The following is a 12,689-nucleotide window of genomic DNA, read 5'->3' on the forward strand; positions in this document are numbered from 1 at the left end:
TACACAGCTCAATGTTACCTGGATATGAAGAAATGGTTGAAACATTTATGTTACAACGGCAGCTACTTGCAGCACTGTGCATACGACCAGAAGTCAAACGTTGTTTTTCTCTATACTTTTTCTACTTTTTCACGTGGAAGACTATTTTGTATTTATTTAAAACGCAAAAATGACAAGAACACAGCAGCATACAGGTATCATCTGAATACATATTTATTAGATAAATATTAGGTTGTCACATCATCTAACTACATACAGATCAGCAAGACTAAAAATCACAATTAGTTCCTTTATTTTCTGACCAGTTTAGAATATGAAATGATTGTACATACAAATGTACAAACATAGAGACAAATGGCCACATTGCATGAATCACTTTAGATTGTACCATTTTGCTTTTCCATTCCAACTGCTCATAATATAAAAAAAATTGTACAAACTATGGATTTGGTTACAATCTTCCGGACTCTTCTCTCTTCCCCCACCCCCAAAAAAGTCTGTCTTTCACGCTGCAGAATAATTCCCTCTAGAATTATTTTCGTGGTTGCTGTAGCACCTCAAGAGTACGCAGGTGACACAGTATAACACCAAGTATTACATGTATACATGTAATGGGTTGTCAAAATATATTACAGGGGGGGGGGGGGGGGGGGGGGGGGGGGGGGGCGCTTAGGGAGGACGATCCACAGACACTATAACGAACAACGTTTCATTTTCCATATTCAGCCACTTCCAATAGAGGGGTTGCAAGCTTATTTTTTTTATTATTATGAAGAAACAATGCACATTCCCAGGGAAAATGAATACATTTCTGTTCACGTGTCTCTATATTCATTTACATATATACAGGCATCACTAAAACGTTGACCCAATTTGACATTGACTGACTGCGTAGACCTGTTCTGGACCAGGATAGGTAGACGTGCCTCTCTTCTTTGCATCATTTTATTTCATTTTTATATATTCCATCCGCCCCCCTCCCTCCCTTTTTGCTGTGATTGTGCAACTATAGATTCTGGGTGTAGGTCTGTCTGATACATAAAATTGGCTCACATGTATAAAAGAACAAACTGTGAAATGATAGCTCCATGGGATTGATATATATGTTTTTTCGTTTCTGATAGCAGGTGAATAAATCTGAAATAGGATATTAATGGCAGTCTGTGTGTGTGTTAAAATATGGAAACAATATGCCACTTGTTTGTCATCAAATAACTCATGTGCTCAACATCAGGATTAACATGGAACTGTGGTGTGTCATCAGCACATCAGATACAGTTGATGTTGTATGTTTTCAAGTCTTACATGAAAAAAGGGGGAAAATATGAGTACAAAATAATTTACCGAACAAAACACAGGGTGGAAAAAAGTGAATGGTCATACGTTTAGAAACAAAACATATCCTATAAAAATAAATTAAAACAATATGAAGTTCTTTAAAAAAGGTATATATCATGAAAAATACCATTTGCCTGCCAACATGGTTTGCAAGATACACCAATAGCCAGCCAATTTCAAAATCGAATTATTTTGAATAACTTTAACATAAAATCCATAAATAGACCAGTTGTTGATTTATAATGAAACACAGCGGAACAGTGAGAAAATATTGCTTTTGTGTGAGCGTGTGTCATTTACAGTTTATTTTTTATTTCTAGTTCCGGAAAGACGGGTGAGCGTTCAATACAGAAGACGACAAATATGGGTCTTATTCACCCAGTGGCCATCATGGTGACATCTTCAACCTAAAAGCTATCTGGCTAGAGGAACTGAATGCGGTATACAACGTTCAGGTCCTCTAGCGGCCATCTTGGATCTAAAGCTAGCTAGGTAAGGGAACTCAATGCTGAATTGCATTCAGTTCCTTCCGCCCAGCAATCGCTCAGAACCAAGATGGTGGCTGACTAGTGGAATATGGCCAGTAGAGGGGTGCAGGGAGAGCACAGAGAACTGCAGGGGGTAGCTTATGAGGCGTATGGACTAGCAGTAAGCAGGATTTAGGAAGGACCCATACAGTAGACCCATACTGGTTACAAACTAAGTCAGCGTTCAGCTGGATATGAGGGCAAGACGATCGGTTAGGGAGTTCGGACGATGCAACTAGGAAAGGCCCAAACATTATCGAGATGATACAAAAATATTCACAAGAATATTTACAGTACAATAGTTTTTTTTTCTCTCAAAAAATAATACATTTGCATACTGAACAGCACTCTTTGCGAAAAGGTTCAAATTGAACAGGTGTGGCAGAAGTTCCAATACTGTTTCAGAAAGCTCTCCTTGAACAGTAGTGATGATGACTTGACTGTGGCTTGCCCTGTATTTTTGAAAACAGTAATCCCTCCTCTGTATAAACAATTGTACACAAACACACACACAGACACACTCATTCTCACATCTGCACACGCACACACATCGGCACAACCATTGCACACAAACAAACAATCACAAATATCTTTATTCTCATTCCCCTTACTTTGGTGATGGTGAGCAGTTAGTTTAAGAATTATGGATTTTTTTAAATTTGCAGCGTGAAAACTAACAGGAAAAAAACAACAACAACCTCAAACACAAACAGTATACATCCAGCAAATGACTGCGGACGTCAGCATTGTCCCTTCGGTGTTAGTCTTAAATAAATGATACAAATTTAGTCTGACGTAATAATAATTATAATAATAGCAATAATATAATAATAACAAGTACAGACACATTAAGAGCCGAGTAAACGGCAACAAAAAAACAAAAACAAACACTATCTTAACCATTTGGAATAGCACGGGACAGGGGTTGGCACACATGCACTTTGTAGATTACAATAACAGCACACGATTGAACATGAAGGGGGAGATTTACTTGAAAAAAAATGCTGGGATAAGCAAGTGCGGGACGATGTGAAGCTGACATACTGTACGGACGTTTCGGCAGCAAGTACTAAATTCAGCGGGATATTCAGAGGATCCTACAAATACACTCAGTGTGTCGCTTTGTAGCGCTAAAGCTAACGTAATGCTAGCCTCTTCAGGACCACCACGAGTTCCATTATGTTGTGTTGTTTATGTATGGTTGTTTTGATATGATTTCAGTTTAAGTTCTTTTATTAACCGTTAAGAAAAACTGACAATAACTGAAGGAAACTGAGGGCCAATTATTCCCATATTCCCATCCGTCCACTTTCAAAATAATGAAATGAAAAAAAAAAGCTACAAAACGTTCGTAAATGATGCAAATAAATGTTTGAGGATAGACACAAATGGAGCTCTGCCTGTTGCTTTCATAAAAAAAAAGTTTTTTAGTTTTTTGCATTGCCATAATCTCTTGTGCTTTTAAGTGATGAATGGTGGAACAAACCGTGCTACTAACCAGCCAAGAAAATAAGCTTTTTCGTAGATATTCGGTGGCTGTCTCAAATTGGCAATCACAACACGGACAGAATTCACACTGGCCAGAAAGGGCTTTCTTTTTTTTTTAACATATATTTTTTTCTCTTTTATACAATTCATTCCTTTTTTTTTACATCTGAAAAGAAACAAAACATGAATTATAAAAATGCTACAACTAAAAACACCTTCCTAATGTCCACACGTACACCGGTGTGTGTGTGTGGTATATAAAATCGACTTAACATAGCTGCACAGTTCCAAGGTATCGGAGCGAGGAGTGAGGGAGGCCGGCCCCTCTCGATAGCGCCGTGACGGTAAGAGTTAAAACACCATTTTCAGTCAATCTGCGCTGGCCATTGAAAACTGTACATGAGGAAGAAGAGAGAGGGAGTGCATCTTTGTGTTTGCCAAGTTCTGTGAAACATTTGCGCTTTTTTGGGGAGCTGGGCGTGAAGGGGGACGATGGGGGCTGTTTCAACCCCAGGCAGTCAAGAAGTTTATATTTGATGTGCGTGGGTCAGTCAGTCTGTGAGTGTGTTTGTGTGTGTGTGTTTGTGTGAGTCCGCCCTCAGTTGTTTTCGAAGAGCGATAGTAGGTCGTCGTTGCTGCTACTGGGGAGGTCGGGGGGGTCCAGGTAGGACAACAGCTCGTCTGGGTTGGCGAGCTCTGGAAGTAGCTGTGGGCGGGAGGTGCAGGAGAAAGCATTAGTCAAGGGTTCAATCGAGTACACAGGTGTTCGGAAAAACACCGGCATGCTTCATCACTTTCAACTTTTTCTATGACAATATCTTTTCTTTTAAATCCCTCTCAAAAAACATTTTTATGGATTTTTCTTTGTTTTTTTTCATCCACGGTTTGCTTTGAATCGTTATTCAGTATTATTTGCATGTTCAGTTTCTGTCTTTCCATTCCGTATTTATTCATCATCAAGCATTTCGTAAAACCATGTTATGAATAAGGGCGACATAGACAAAGGTTATCATTACGTCACTTCACGTAATGACTAGGATTACAACCCTTCCATGACAACCATCATCTCCGCTGGCACCGTGAACCGCGTGTACGTCAACTGGGTCCGCTCTCTCCCACGTCACACTTACGTCTAAGGAAGGTTCTGGCATGTCCGACCCCGACCCACTATCTAGGCTGTTGGAGGGGTTGAAGGACAGGTCGCCGTGGGGATGGTTGTTAGGGCCGGGCTGTTGCTGCTGTTGATGCTGTTGTTGTTGTTGTTGTTGCTGCTGCTGTTGTTGCTGCTGCTGTTGCTGCTGCTGTAATTGTTGTTGATGTTGTTGTTGTTGTTGCTGGGAGGGCGGGGGCTGCCGCAAGGGCTGAGGAGGCCCCCCGTGGTGCAGCTGCGGACCCCCCTGGTGGGGGTGGTTGCCGTGGTGCGGAGAGGCGTGCTGTAGGGTCTGCTGCAAGGAGCTGTGTGATTGGTCAGTGCTGGCAGGATGAGGTATCTGTTGGCGAGTGTCAAAGTAAAAGCCGCCGTGTTAATCACTCAAATAGAAACCAGGTAGGAGTTAATCCACCGGACAAAAAATTGTGTTCATGAGATGATAACTAAAAAAGCAATAAAATGGGCTGGTTAGTAATTAGGGATAGAGAGACTAACAGTCGTTACAATGGATTTTCGGGAGAATTTTGAGAAATATAATACGTCTGTTTCTGTGTCCGGGTCAGAACACACACACACACACACACAAACACATCAGAAACATATTGTGTTCTCTCAATCCTGAGATGAAACCTACAGCATTTTGAGTTATAAACATTCAGCATTGTTTTAATCTGGGTAGACAAGTTCAGGGGACATATGAGGACAAAAGTTTCCGTCGTCTTGAATTCTTCATCGTCCAATCATCTAGAAGGCACCGGGGAACGAGCTGATGGGGCACTAAGTGCGTCGGCCGAGAAGGACTCACCGAGTCGGGCATGTTGTGGGAGAGCGGCTTGTCCTGGCTCATCAGGTTACCGGGCATGTCGGGGGGGTGGGAGAGCTGGGGGCCGTGCATGAAGTCATTCATGGACGTGCTGCCGGGGTTGCCGTGGGGAAAGTCGAAGTTTCCGTGGCCCCCGTAGCCTAGAAATAGAGAAAATGAGGAAAAAATAAAAATTGATTCAGAACAGACTCCTGCCACAGCACAGAGGTGGACAGATAAAATCAATGATATTTATGTTGTCGGAAAGATTTCTTCTTCACTTCGTCTTCTTCACTTCTTTTTCCCCCCACCCTTATGACCGGATTGTTGCGGATGTTTAGAATGAAAGACCCTGTAATGTTTGTATTCGAGTAAACCTCAATGATTTTTACAGAACATATGGCCACTCTACCGCTCCCAAAACACACAAATTTATTACATTTTGAAAAATCGGACCCTCCCAAAATCAGACAGACAAGCATACAGGCCTTAAACAGTGCTACATTTTCAAAAGGCAAAAATGTAAAAAACATTAGTTTGCGTCCAGGACTCCTCTTCCCCCTTTACCTTGGCCGCCGTACTCGCTGTGGTTCCCGCCGTGCTGCGGCGGGTAGGGCGAGGGCCCGGGCCCTAGCTGGGCTATCATGTCCATCACGTTGGGCATGATCATCTGGCTGGGACTCATGGTCTTGAACCTCTTGGCCATCGGTCCGTCTGGGTCCTCCTTGATGTGGATGTCCGACTTGATGGGCACCGGCCGCCAGCTGCACGTCGGGTCCACGGTCACCTCCTCGAATTCCGAGCTGAAAGAAAGAGAACGGGACGAGACAATGTTTTAACCAGGGAGTTTAATGAACTACAAAGCAGTTGGTTTAGTTTTATTTTTATGTCTTTGTGAATTTTGAATCTCTGGAAATAGGAGTACTCTTAGAGTGTAAACCAAACACTTTAGTCGATCTACAGTGAGTATAAAATTAAACAGACGTTGGTTTTAATAGGCTTAAATGACTGGCAAATGACAGCGTTTGGCAGCCATTTGAATATTTCACAAGGAGCTGTTGCTCTGCTGTTTTTTTGCTGTACTTTTCAATGTTTACTCACTTTTGAATGGCATTCAAGATTCCCCACATGTACTGGTCCACTTCAAGTCCTTCTAACAATGCCGTTTTACTGTGAAGAGAAATGACACACACACACTTAGTGTTAACATCGGAAGGACTTGAACTTCAATCATCATTGTTCCACTTCAAGGTTATATACATCAAGTACCGGTATATGCAAGTTATATATAAATATATATATTCAACTGTAAATGATGGTTACTAGAACTTACTTGCATACAGGACATCGCCATGTACCCCTCTCACAGTTCAATTGTAAATAGGATTCCAAATCAAAACACTGCAAAAAAACAGACGTACGTAGAAAATTAACATGACATACATTCCCCATGGTAAAACAAGTATTTTAAAGGAAATGCAAAAACGCTTGTTTAAGCTAGTTCAACCCACTATAAAAAAAAAAAAAGCCTTCTGTCCGACTCCTGGCAAACACTTTTTTTTATATTTGAGCGAGGCAAGTTGCTGTTCACAGGCTTTCACTCTCTTGCACAAGCCACTCCCACGACTGAATGTACTCGGAGGTAACCCGACATTTCAACGGGTAACTCATGCACGCGAAGCAATGCGTCTTCTCCTGTGTTTGAGACGTGCCTGGACGTGTTTGCAGTCGTGTCCCCGTGCAGGAAGCTGTATTCGCCGGAAGGTGATCGGACATTTGAGGGAGACTTTGATGGCCGTCTGCTCCACGCCGTCCTCGCCGTTGAGCGAGGGGTTGCCGGAGGACGCGGCTACGCTACTGAAGTTCCTCTTTACTGTAGGGCGAGAGACAGGGTGAGGGAGAGAGGGAGAGGGAGGGATGGTGGGAGAGAGAGAAAAAAATGCTTAATTAGAGGTGTCAACTTTATGCAAGGGTACTATTCCTCATTTACGTCAATGTGTGTCTACGTCAGTGTGTGTCTACGTCAGTGTGTGTCTACGTCAGTGTGTGTCTCTGTCAGCGTGTGTCTACGTCAGTGTGTGTACCTGGCAATGTGTGTCTACGTCAGTGTCTGTCTACGTCAGTGCGTGCCTATGTCAGTGTGTGTCTGTGTCAGTGTGTGTCTGTGTCAGTGTGTGTCTGTGTCAGTGTGTGTCTGTGGCAGCGGGAGTGTGTGTGCGTACCTTTGGTGATGCAGTGCTCTGCGGGCAGGAGCCTCTTCTTCAGGAGGCCCTGCAGCACCGACCGGACCGAGGGCCGATGGACCAGCTGGAGCACAAACAGGTGGGACTGTTGGGGGGGAAGGACACAGGTGGGGTCAGTGTTATCCACGCTGTAATGTTACTACATTAAGCAGGCACTGAACTTTATGAAGAGATTACTTTGTTGAATATACTCTGTGAGCACGTTACTCTAGCACGGCTTTGTAGTCTCTTCTTCTAATGCATCTAATCCTGGTAGTCATAGTTAGTATGAGAATAGGTACAGTTGCCGCCACCTAGTGGTTGGGACTCATATCATGACACACGGCATTCTCATTGTTTTATCGAGAACAGCGGTGTTCATAATATTACATTAATATTAGGTTATGTTTTGTGGAATATTTTATATTTTTTTTCAATGCTGCAAAACTGCAACTGACATTGCCTTGTGCATCAACACCAATTACCGTGGTGCTACAGCGATTTAACCGATATCTACTTGTTCATGAAAAGATACGCTCTCCCCACATACTAGGGGATAGTTATGATGCCCCATCTACTCATCATGCTAGGTTAATTTCTTTAGAAATCATGTTGTGTCATTCACTTGTGAAAGCGGAGCATTCTCATCAATGGCATCGTAACATTCACCGTGCAACCAATAATCCTCCATCCCCTTTAGATCCCAGAGCAACTCTCAAGTCCAGTTGTTGCTTTTTTGAGAAACTATTTGCATCCTTCCTGATGTCATCTGTAATCTTAATGTATATCGGACCACAGACCACCCCCTACCTGGGGGCTAGTGTCAGGGGGGTGTCATAAACATTTGGCCTTTTAAGCCCTTTCAGAGTGTACCGGTGATTAAAGGCTACACAAATAAAATGGAATTTAAATGAATTGAAGTTCAACCCCTAGTGACGGTATGAGCTCGAATTCCCCCGTTGCCGTCTACAATGGGGCGGTATTCCCGGTATTCCTACTCACACAACAGCAGGCGGTGACGGTGATCTGGATGGTGTTCCTGCCCGGCTGGCACACGTGCTTGAGGTGCAGGGGCTTGTGGGACGTCTTGTTGTCGCCCCTCTCGATGGTGAGGGGCGTGGCGTTGACGCTGACCTGCACCGAGGCGGGCCAGTTGGTGTTCATCTGCCGGTCCTCGTGGTGGTAGCACTTGAACTGTAGCTCCAGGTCCGACCTGCCCAGCCGCCACACCCAACAAGGATTATTAGTTATTAAGGCTACTTTTCACTTTATCTTTTCTTTTGAAAATCAATTTTATTATTATTATTATTTATTTATTTATTATTTATTATTTATTTTCAATTTGAATTTTACATATATTGGGAGAATGTGTGATTGTGTGAATGTGAGAGTGTGAGAGTGTGAGAGTGTGAGAGTGTGAGAGTGTGAGAGAGAGAGAGAGAGAGAGAGAGAGAGAGAGAGAGAGAGAGAGAGAGAGAGAGAGAGAGAGAGAGAGAAAGAAAGAAAGAAAAAAAGAAAGAAAGAAAGAAAGTGAAAGACAGAGTGAGTGATTGTGTGTGTGGGTGTGTTTGTGTGCGTGTGCGGGCGTGTGTGTGGGGGTTACCTCCACATGAGCGTCTGGTGCACGGAGGGCCGCAGGTGGAAGACGTGGTTGCTGACGGCCAGGTTGTGCTCCAGCCTGAAGGGCTCCAGCACCACCCCGTCCCGCACCGGGAAGGTCAGCCGGAGCTCCTCGTTGGGGTTCACTAGGCGCGGGGGGAGGGCAGGCACCAGGTTAGGTGAGGTGACGGCAGACTGGTCCACTTCCACTGGTTCTACCTCTAACTTTCCAATATAATCGGTGTGATTCGTTTTTCAGTTGGATAGGAGCAAGCAAAAGGATTTCTGCATCGCTTTGCTATCATCGGTTGGTGATATTTAAGCAAAGCGATTCAAAACGATTCAAGACTGGGTTGCACTTTTGCAAAATTATTAGGTGACAATATAATTATTTTATATCGGGTTACATCGGAAAGTGGCAGGACATTATTTAAAACCATTTAACGCTTCGCCAACAATGTGTGACACCTGCCCGTTTAAAAGCGACTCATTTAAACTTCAAACTTTTGACTTGAATAAGTGAATACTATGGAGTTCATCTGGGGTCTGGGGGACTGGGCTGTGGGGTGTAGGGAGAGGGAGGTGAGGGCTCACCTGGAGGAGGAGGAAGTGCGTTGATGTTTGGTTTGATGTCGGGGGGGAAGGGGGGCTTGACGTCCTGGTTGGGCGACAGGTACGGGGGGATGTTGCTGCCCGGTGTCATGGGAGGCGTGGGGTTTCCCGGGACGGGTGAGTGGGGGTAGTTGCCCACCGGCCTGGGAGGCTGCGGACAGGAGATCCATGGTCAGTTATGAATTTAGCAATATCACATGAGAGGTTGTAATGCTGTCATGGTGAGGCTGCAAGGCAGCGCCGAATAACTTATTCGGATCCGCCAACACTAGATTCGCAACTGGACTTTGACTGTACTGTTGTCAAGGAACGAGCAAACGTGTCCTGTACAGTAGCTTGCTACTATGGGTAGGCCTAAACATTATGGGCGTCTTTCCTCCACTTCATATTCTCGAGAGTACTCTGCATCATTTAACCAACATTTTATCTGTGGAAATACGAGATTAAACCTACCCCGTTCATGTTTCCCTGGTTGTACTGGTATCCACCACTCCCAGAGAAGTTATTCGACTGGCCGTTGAACCCTGGCTCTTGCTGTTAATGGGGAGTAAACATGAAAAACGTCAAGAAAAATACCAAAACTTGTCTATTCATGGGTGTGATTGGGTTAAAAAACATGCATACTCATTGGTAAGCAGGTCATAATTAGTTATAAACAATAAGTAAGATAATGGTCTATCAGATCACTTATAAAGCTTGGTTGATGATTGACAAACTATTTACAATTTGTTACTAATGCATTATAAAATTGTATAACACTGCATTTCATGATAAGTTCAGGTAATTAGAAAGCATTAGTTAAGTATTTTGTGAGAGCTCATCTAAAGTGAGGACTATCTATGCCTCACAATGCCTCTGTTTGCTCTTACTCCTTTATAGGTCTGACAACTGCGCTTTATTTACGAGAGCAGACTGACTCACTGTATTTACAAGAGCATATCAGTGAGTCACTGCTCCCTTCCTTCCCTGTGGTTGCTGCCATTGATTTGCAGAGTTCCAGAAGCCTAGCTTCTGTCAAAGATGACCAATGTGTTCCGAACATCGTCGATTATTCAAAACCAGTGCCAGTGACAACGAAACAAGATTAGATTGTCGACAAAACACACGTATAACTCGATTTTTTCTGGCACTTTGATTAGCCACCTGTGATTAGCTACCTGTGATTAGCCACCTGTGATTAGCTACCTGTGACTAGCTACCTGTGATTAGCTACCTGTGTTTATCTACCTGACTCAACTAGGGGGCCCCTGTGGTCCAATTAAACTGGGCCTCGGAGAACAGTGGAACAAGCTGGACACTAAAGAACCAGACTCTGGCAGTCAAAGGTGGTCCAGTGTTGCCGGGGTCATCGTGTTAAGGGCCGCTGAAATAGAACAAAATGGAGTCGATTTGACCGGGCGTGCGGGCTGACCTTGTAGTACTGGCCCATGGCGGCGCTGGGGGGGGGGTACTGTCCCTGGAGCTGCTGGCCCGGCATCCTCTGACCCGGATAGTTGGGCGAGGGCAGCGGCCTCTGGGCGGGGTTGGGCGCTGGGTACTGACCCTGCTGACCGGGGAACTGGTTGTTGGGTCCGTACTGCTGCCCACCGTAGCTCGGCTGGGGGGGGGGGGGGGGGGGGGGGGGGGGGAGAGAGAGAGAGAGAGAGAGAGAGAGAGAGAGATGGTTATAATAGAAGAAACTGTATTTTCATCTGTACTCCAAGAAAAGACCCCTTGTTGTGTGTCTGGGGTCGACTCAGATGCCGTTCTTATCAGCTCTTCATTGATTGTACTCTCAGTGAAACCTAGTGTGGCTGACTGCCGCTGCACGCCCCGGCCAGGGCACGGAGAAATACACGCAGAATCTCAATGAGTGTTCGTTCCTCCGGTTAAATAAAGGTTGAATAAATCCAGATCCGCTCACCTCCCCCGGGTAGGGCCTCTTCATCCCCTGCATGCTCATGCCCTGCGGCCGGGGCCCGGCGTAGCCCTGCTGCTGGGGCATCCGCTGGCCGTGGGGCCCGAACGGCCCCATGCCCTGGGCCCTGGGCTGGTTCATCCCCATGGGAGGGCCGCCCATGTTGGAAGCATTCATGCCCGGGCCCATGTTCCCCGAGAGGGTCCGCGGGCCCCGGGGACCCGGCTGGTTCATGAACTGGCTGTTGTACGCCTGGTTGGGTCCCATCTGGAAGGTGGAACTCATCTGGCGGGGGAGAGGCAGGCGGTCTCGGTCAGGTATTAACGTGTTTCAGAACGCGGGCCGCTGTCGTGACTGAGCTGCCTCCGACTACATCCCAGGAACGTCAAGCCTGATTCTTTTCTCACTGGCATCAAATGACGTTCCTACAGATGGGGGTTGAGTGCGGTTGTACATCGCCACTCTGCTGGAGTGTAATTCTACACGGAGAGCTATTCATCAACACAGTATCCATCCCTTTCAGTTTGCGATACCGAAGAGGGTTGCCGGCGAGGGCTTTGTGCTTATCGTCTGCTCTGCTATTTTCTACCTCGATGGGCTCCTGTCATCATCATGATTGATCATCAATCATTTAAACACAAGCTTGTCGACTGTAAGGTTTGATCTCAGTGTTTAGTGGTACCTTCAGGGAGGTACAGATTGTTGTGATCAACGAAAAAAAACACACAGCTGCAGGGAAGCAGAGCAGGGTGCATAATCAATACACTTCTCTCGCTGTAACCTAAAAATATATATTTAACAGGACTCATAGTTGTCATGGCAACACGGCGACAGCGGCTTGAGCCCTTTCCTTACCGGTCCGTACTGGCCCATGTCCTTGTTCTGCGTCTCCTGCATGGCGGCTACGGTTGCCGTGGCGGTGGCGGTCGCCGTGGCAGCCGCGGCGGCTACCGCGGCGGCGGCGGCGGCGGCGGCGGGCTGGGCGAAGTCCGACTGCTGCCGGCCGTGGGGAGGCATGCCCATGCCCCCTGGTCCGGAGTTGGGACCCCCAGGG

General features: G+C 45.5%; 1 protein-coding gene across 1 annotated transcript; it reads right to left on the reverse strand.

Annotated features, from left to right (window-relative positions):
• Positions 1–40: 40 nt before the first annotated feature.
• On the reverse strand, positions 41–12,688 carry LOC130371808 (zinc finger MIZ domain-containing protein 1-like; the record flags this gene model as incomplete). The annotated part of the gene is made up of 15 exons (XM_056577675.1): positions 41–4,059; positions 4,484–4,843; positions 5,309–5,466; positions 5,873–6,108; positions 6,407–6,475; positions 6,639–6,706; positions 7,018–7,178; positions 7,528–7,633; positions 8,530–8,740; positions 9,131–9,272; positions 9,721–9,889; positions 10,192–10,272; positions 11,150–11,335; positions 11,642–11,920; positions 12,491–12,688. Coding segments are annotated over 15 exons (2,532 nt in total), but the record flags the coding sequence as incomplete, so codon positions are not given.
• Position 12,689: the final 1 nt, after the last annotated feature.

The sequence above is a fragment of the Gadus chalcogrammus genome, chromosome 18 (assembly GCF_026213295.1).
Source record: "Gadus chalcogrammus isolate NIFS_2021 chromosome 18, NIFS_Gcha_1.0, whole genome shotgun sequence".
In the NCBI taxonomy this organism is placed as follows: domain Eukaryota; kingdom Metazoa; phylum Chordata; class Actinopteri; order Gadiformes; family Gadidae; genus Gadus; species Gadus chalcogrammus.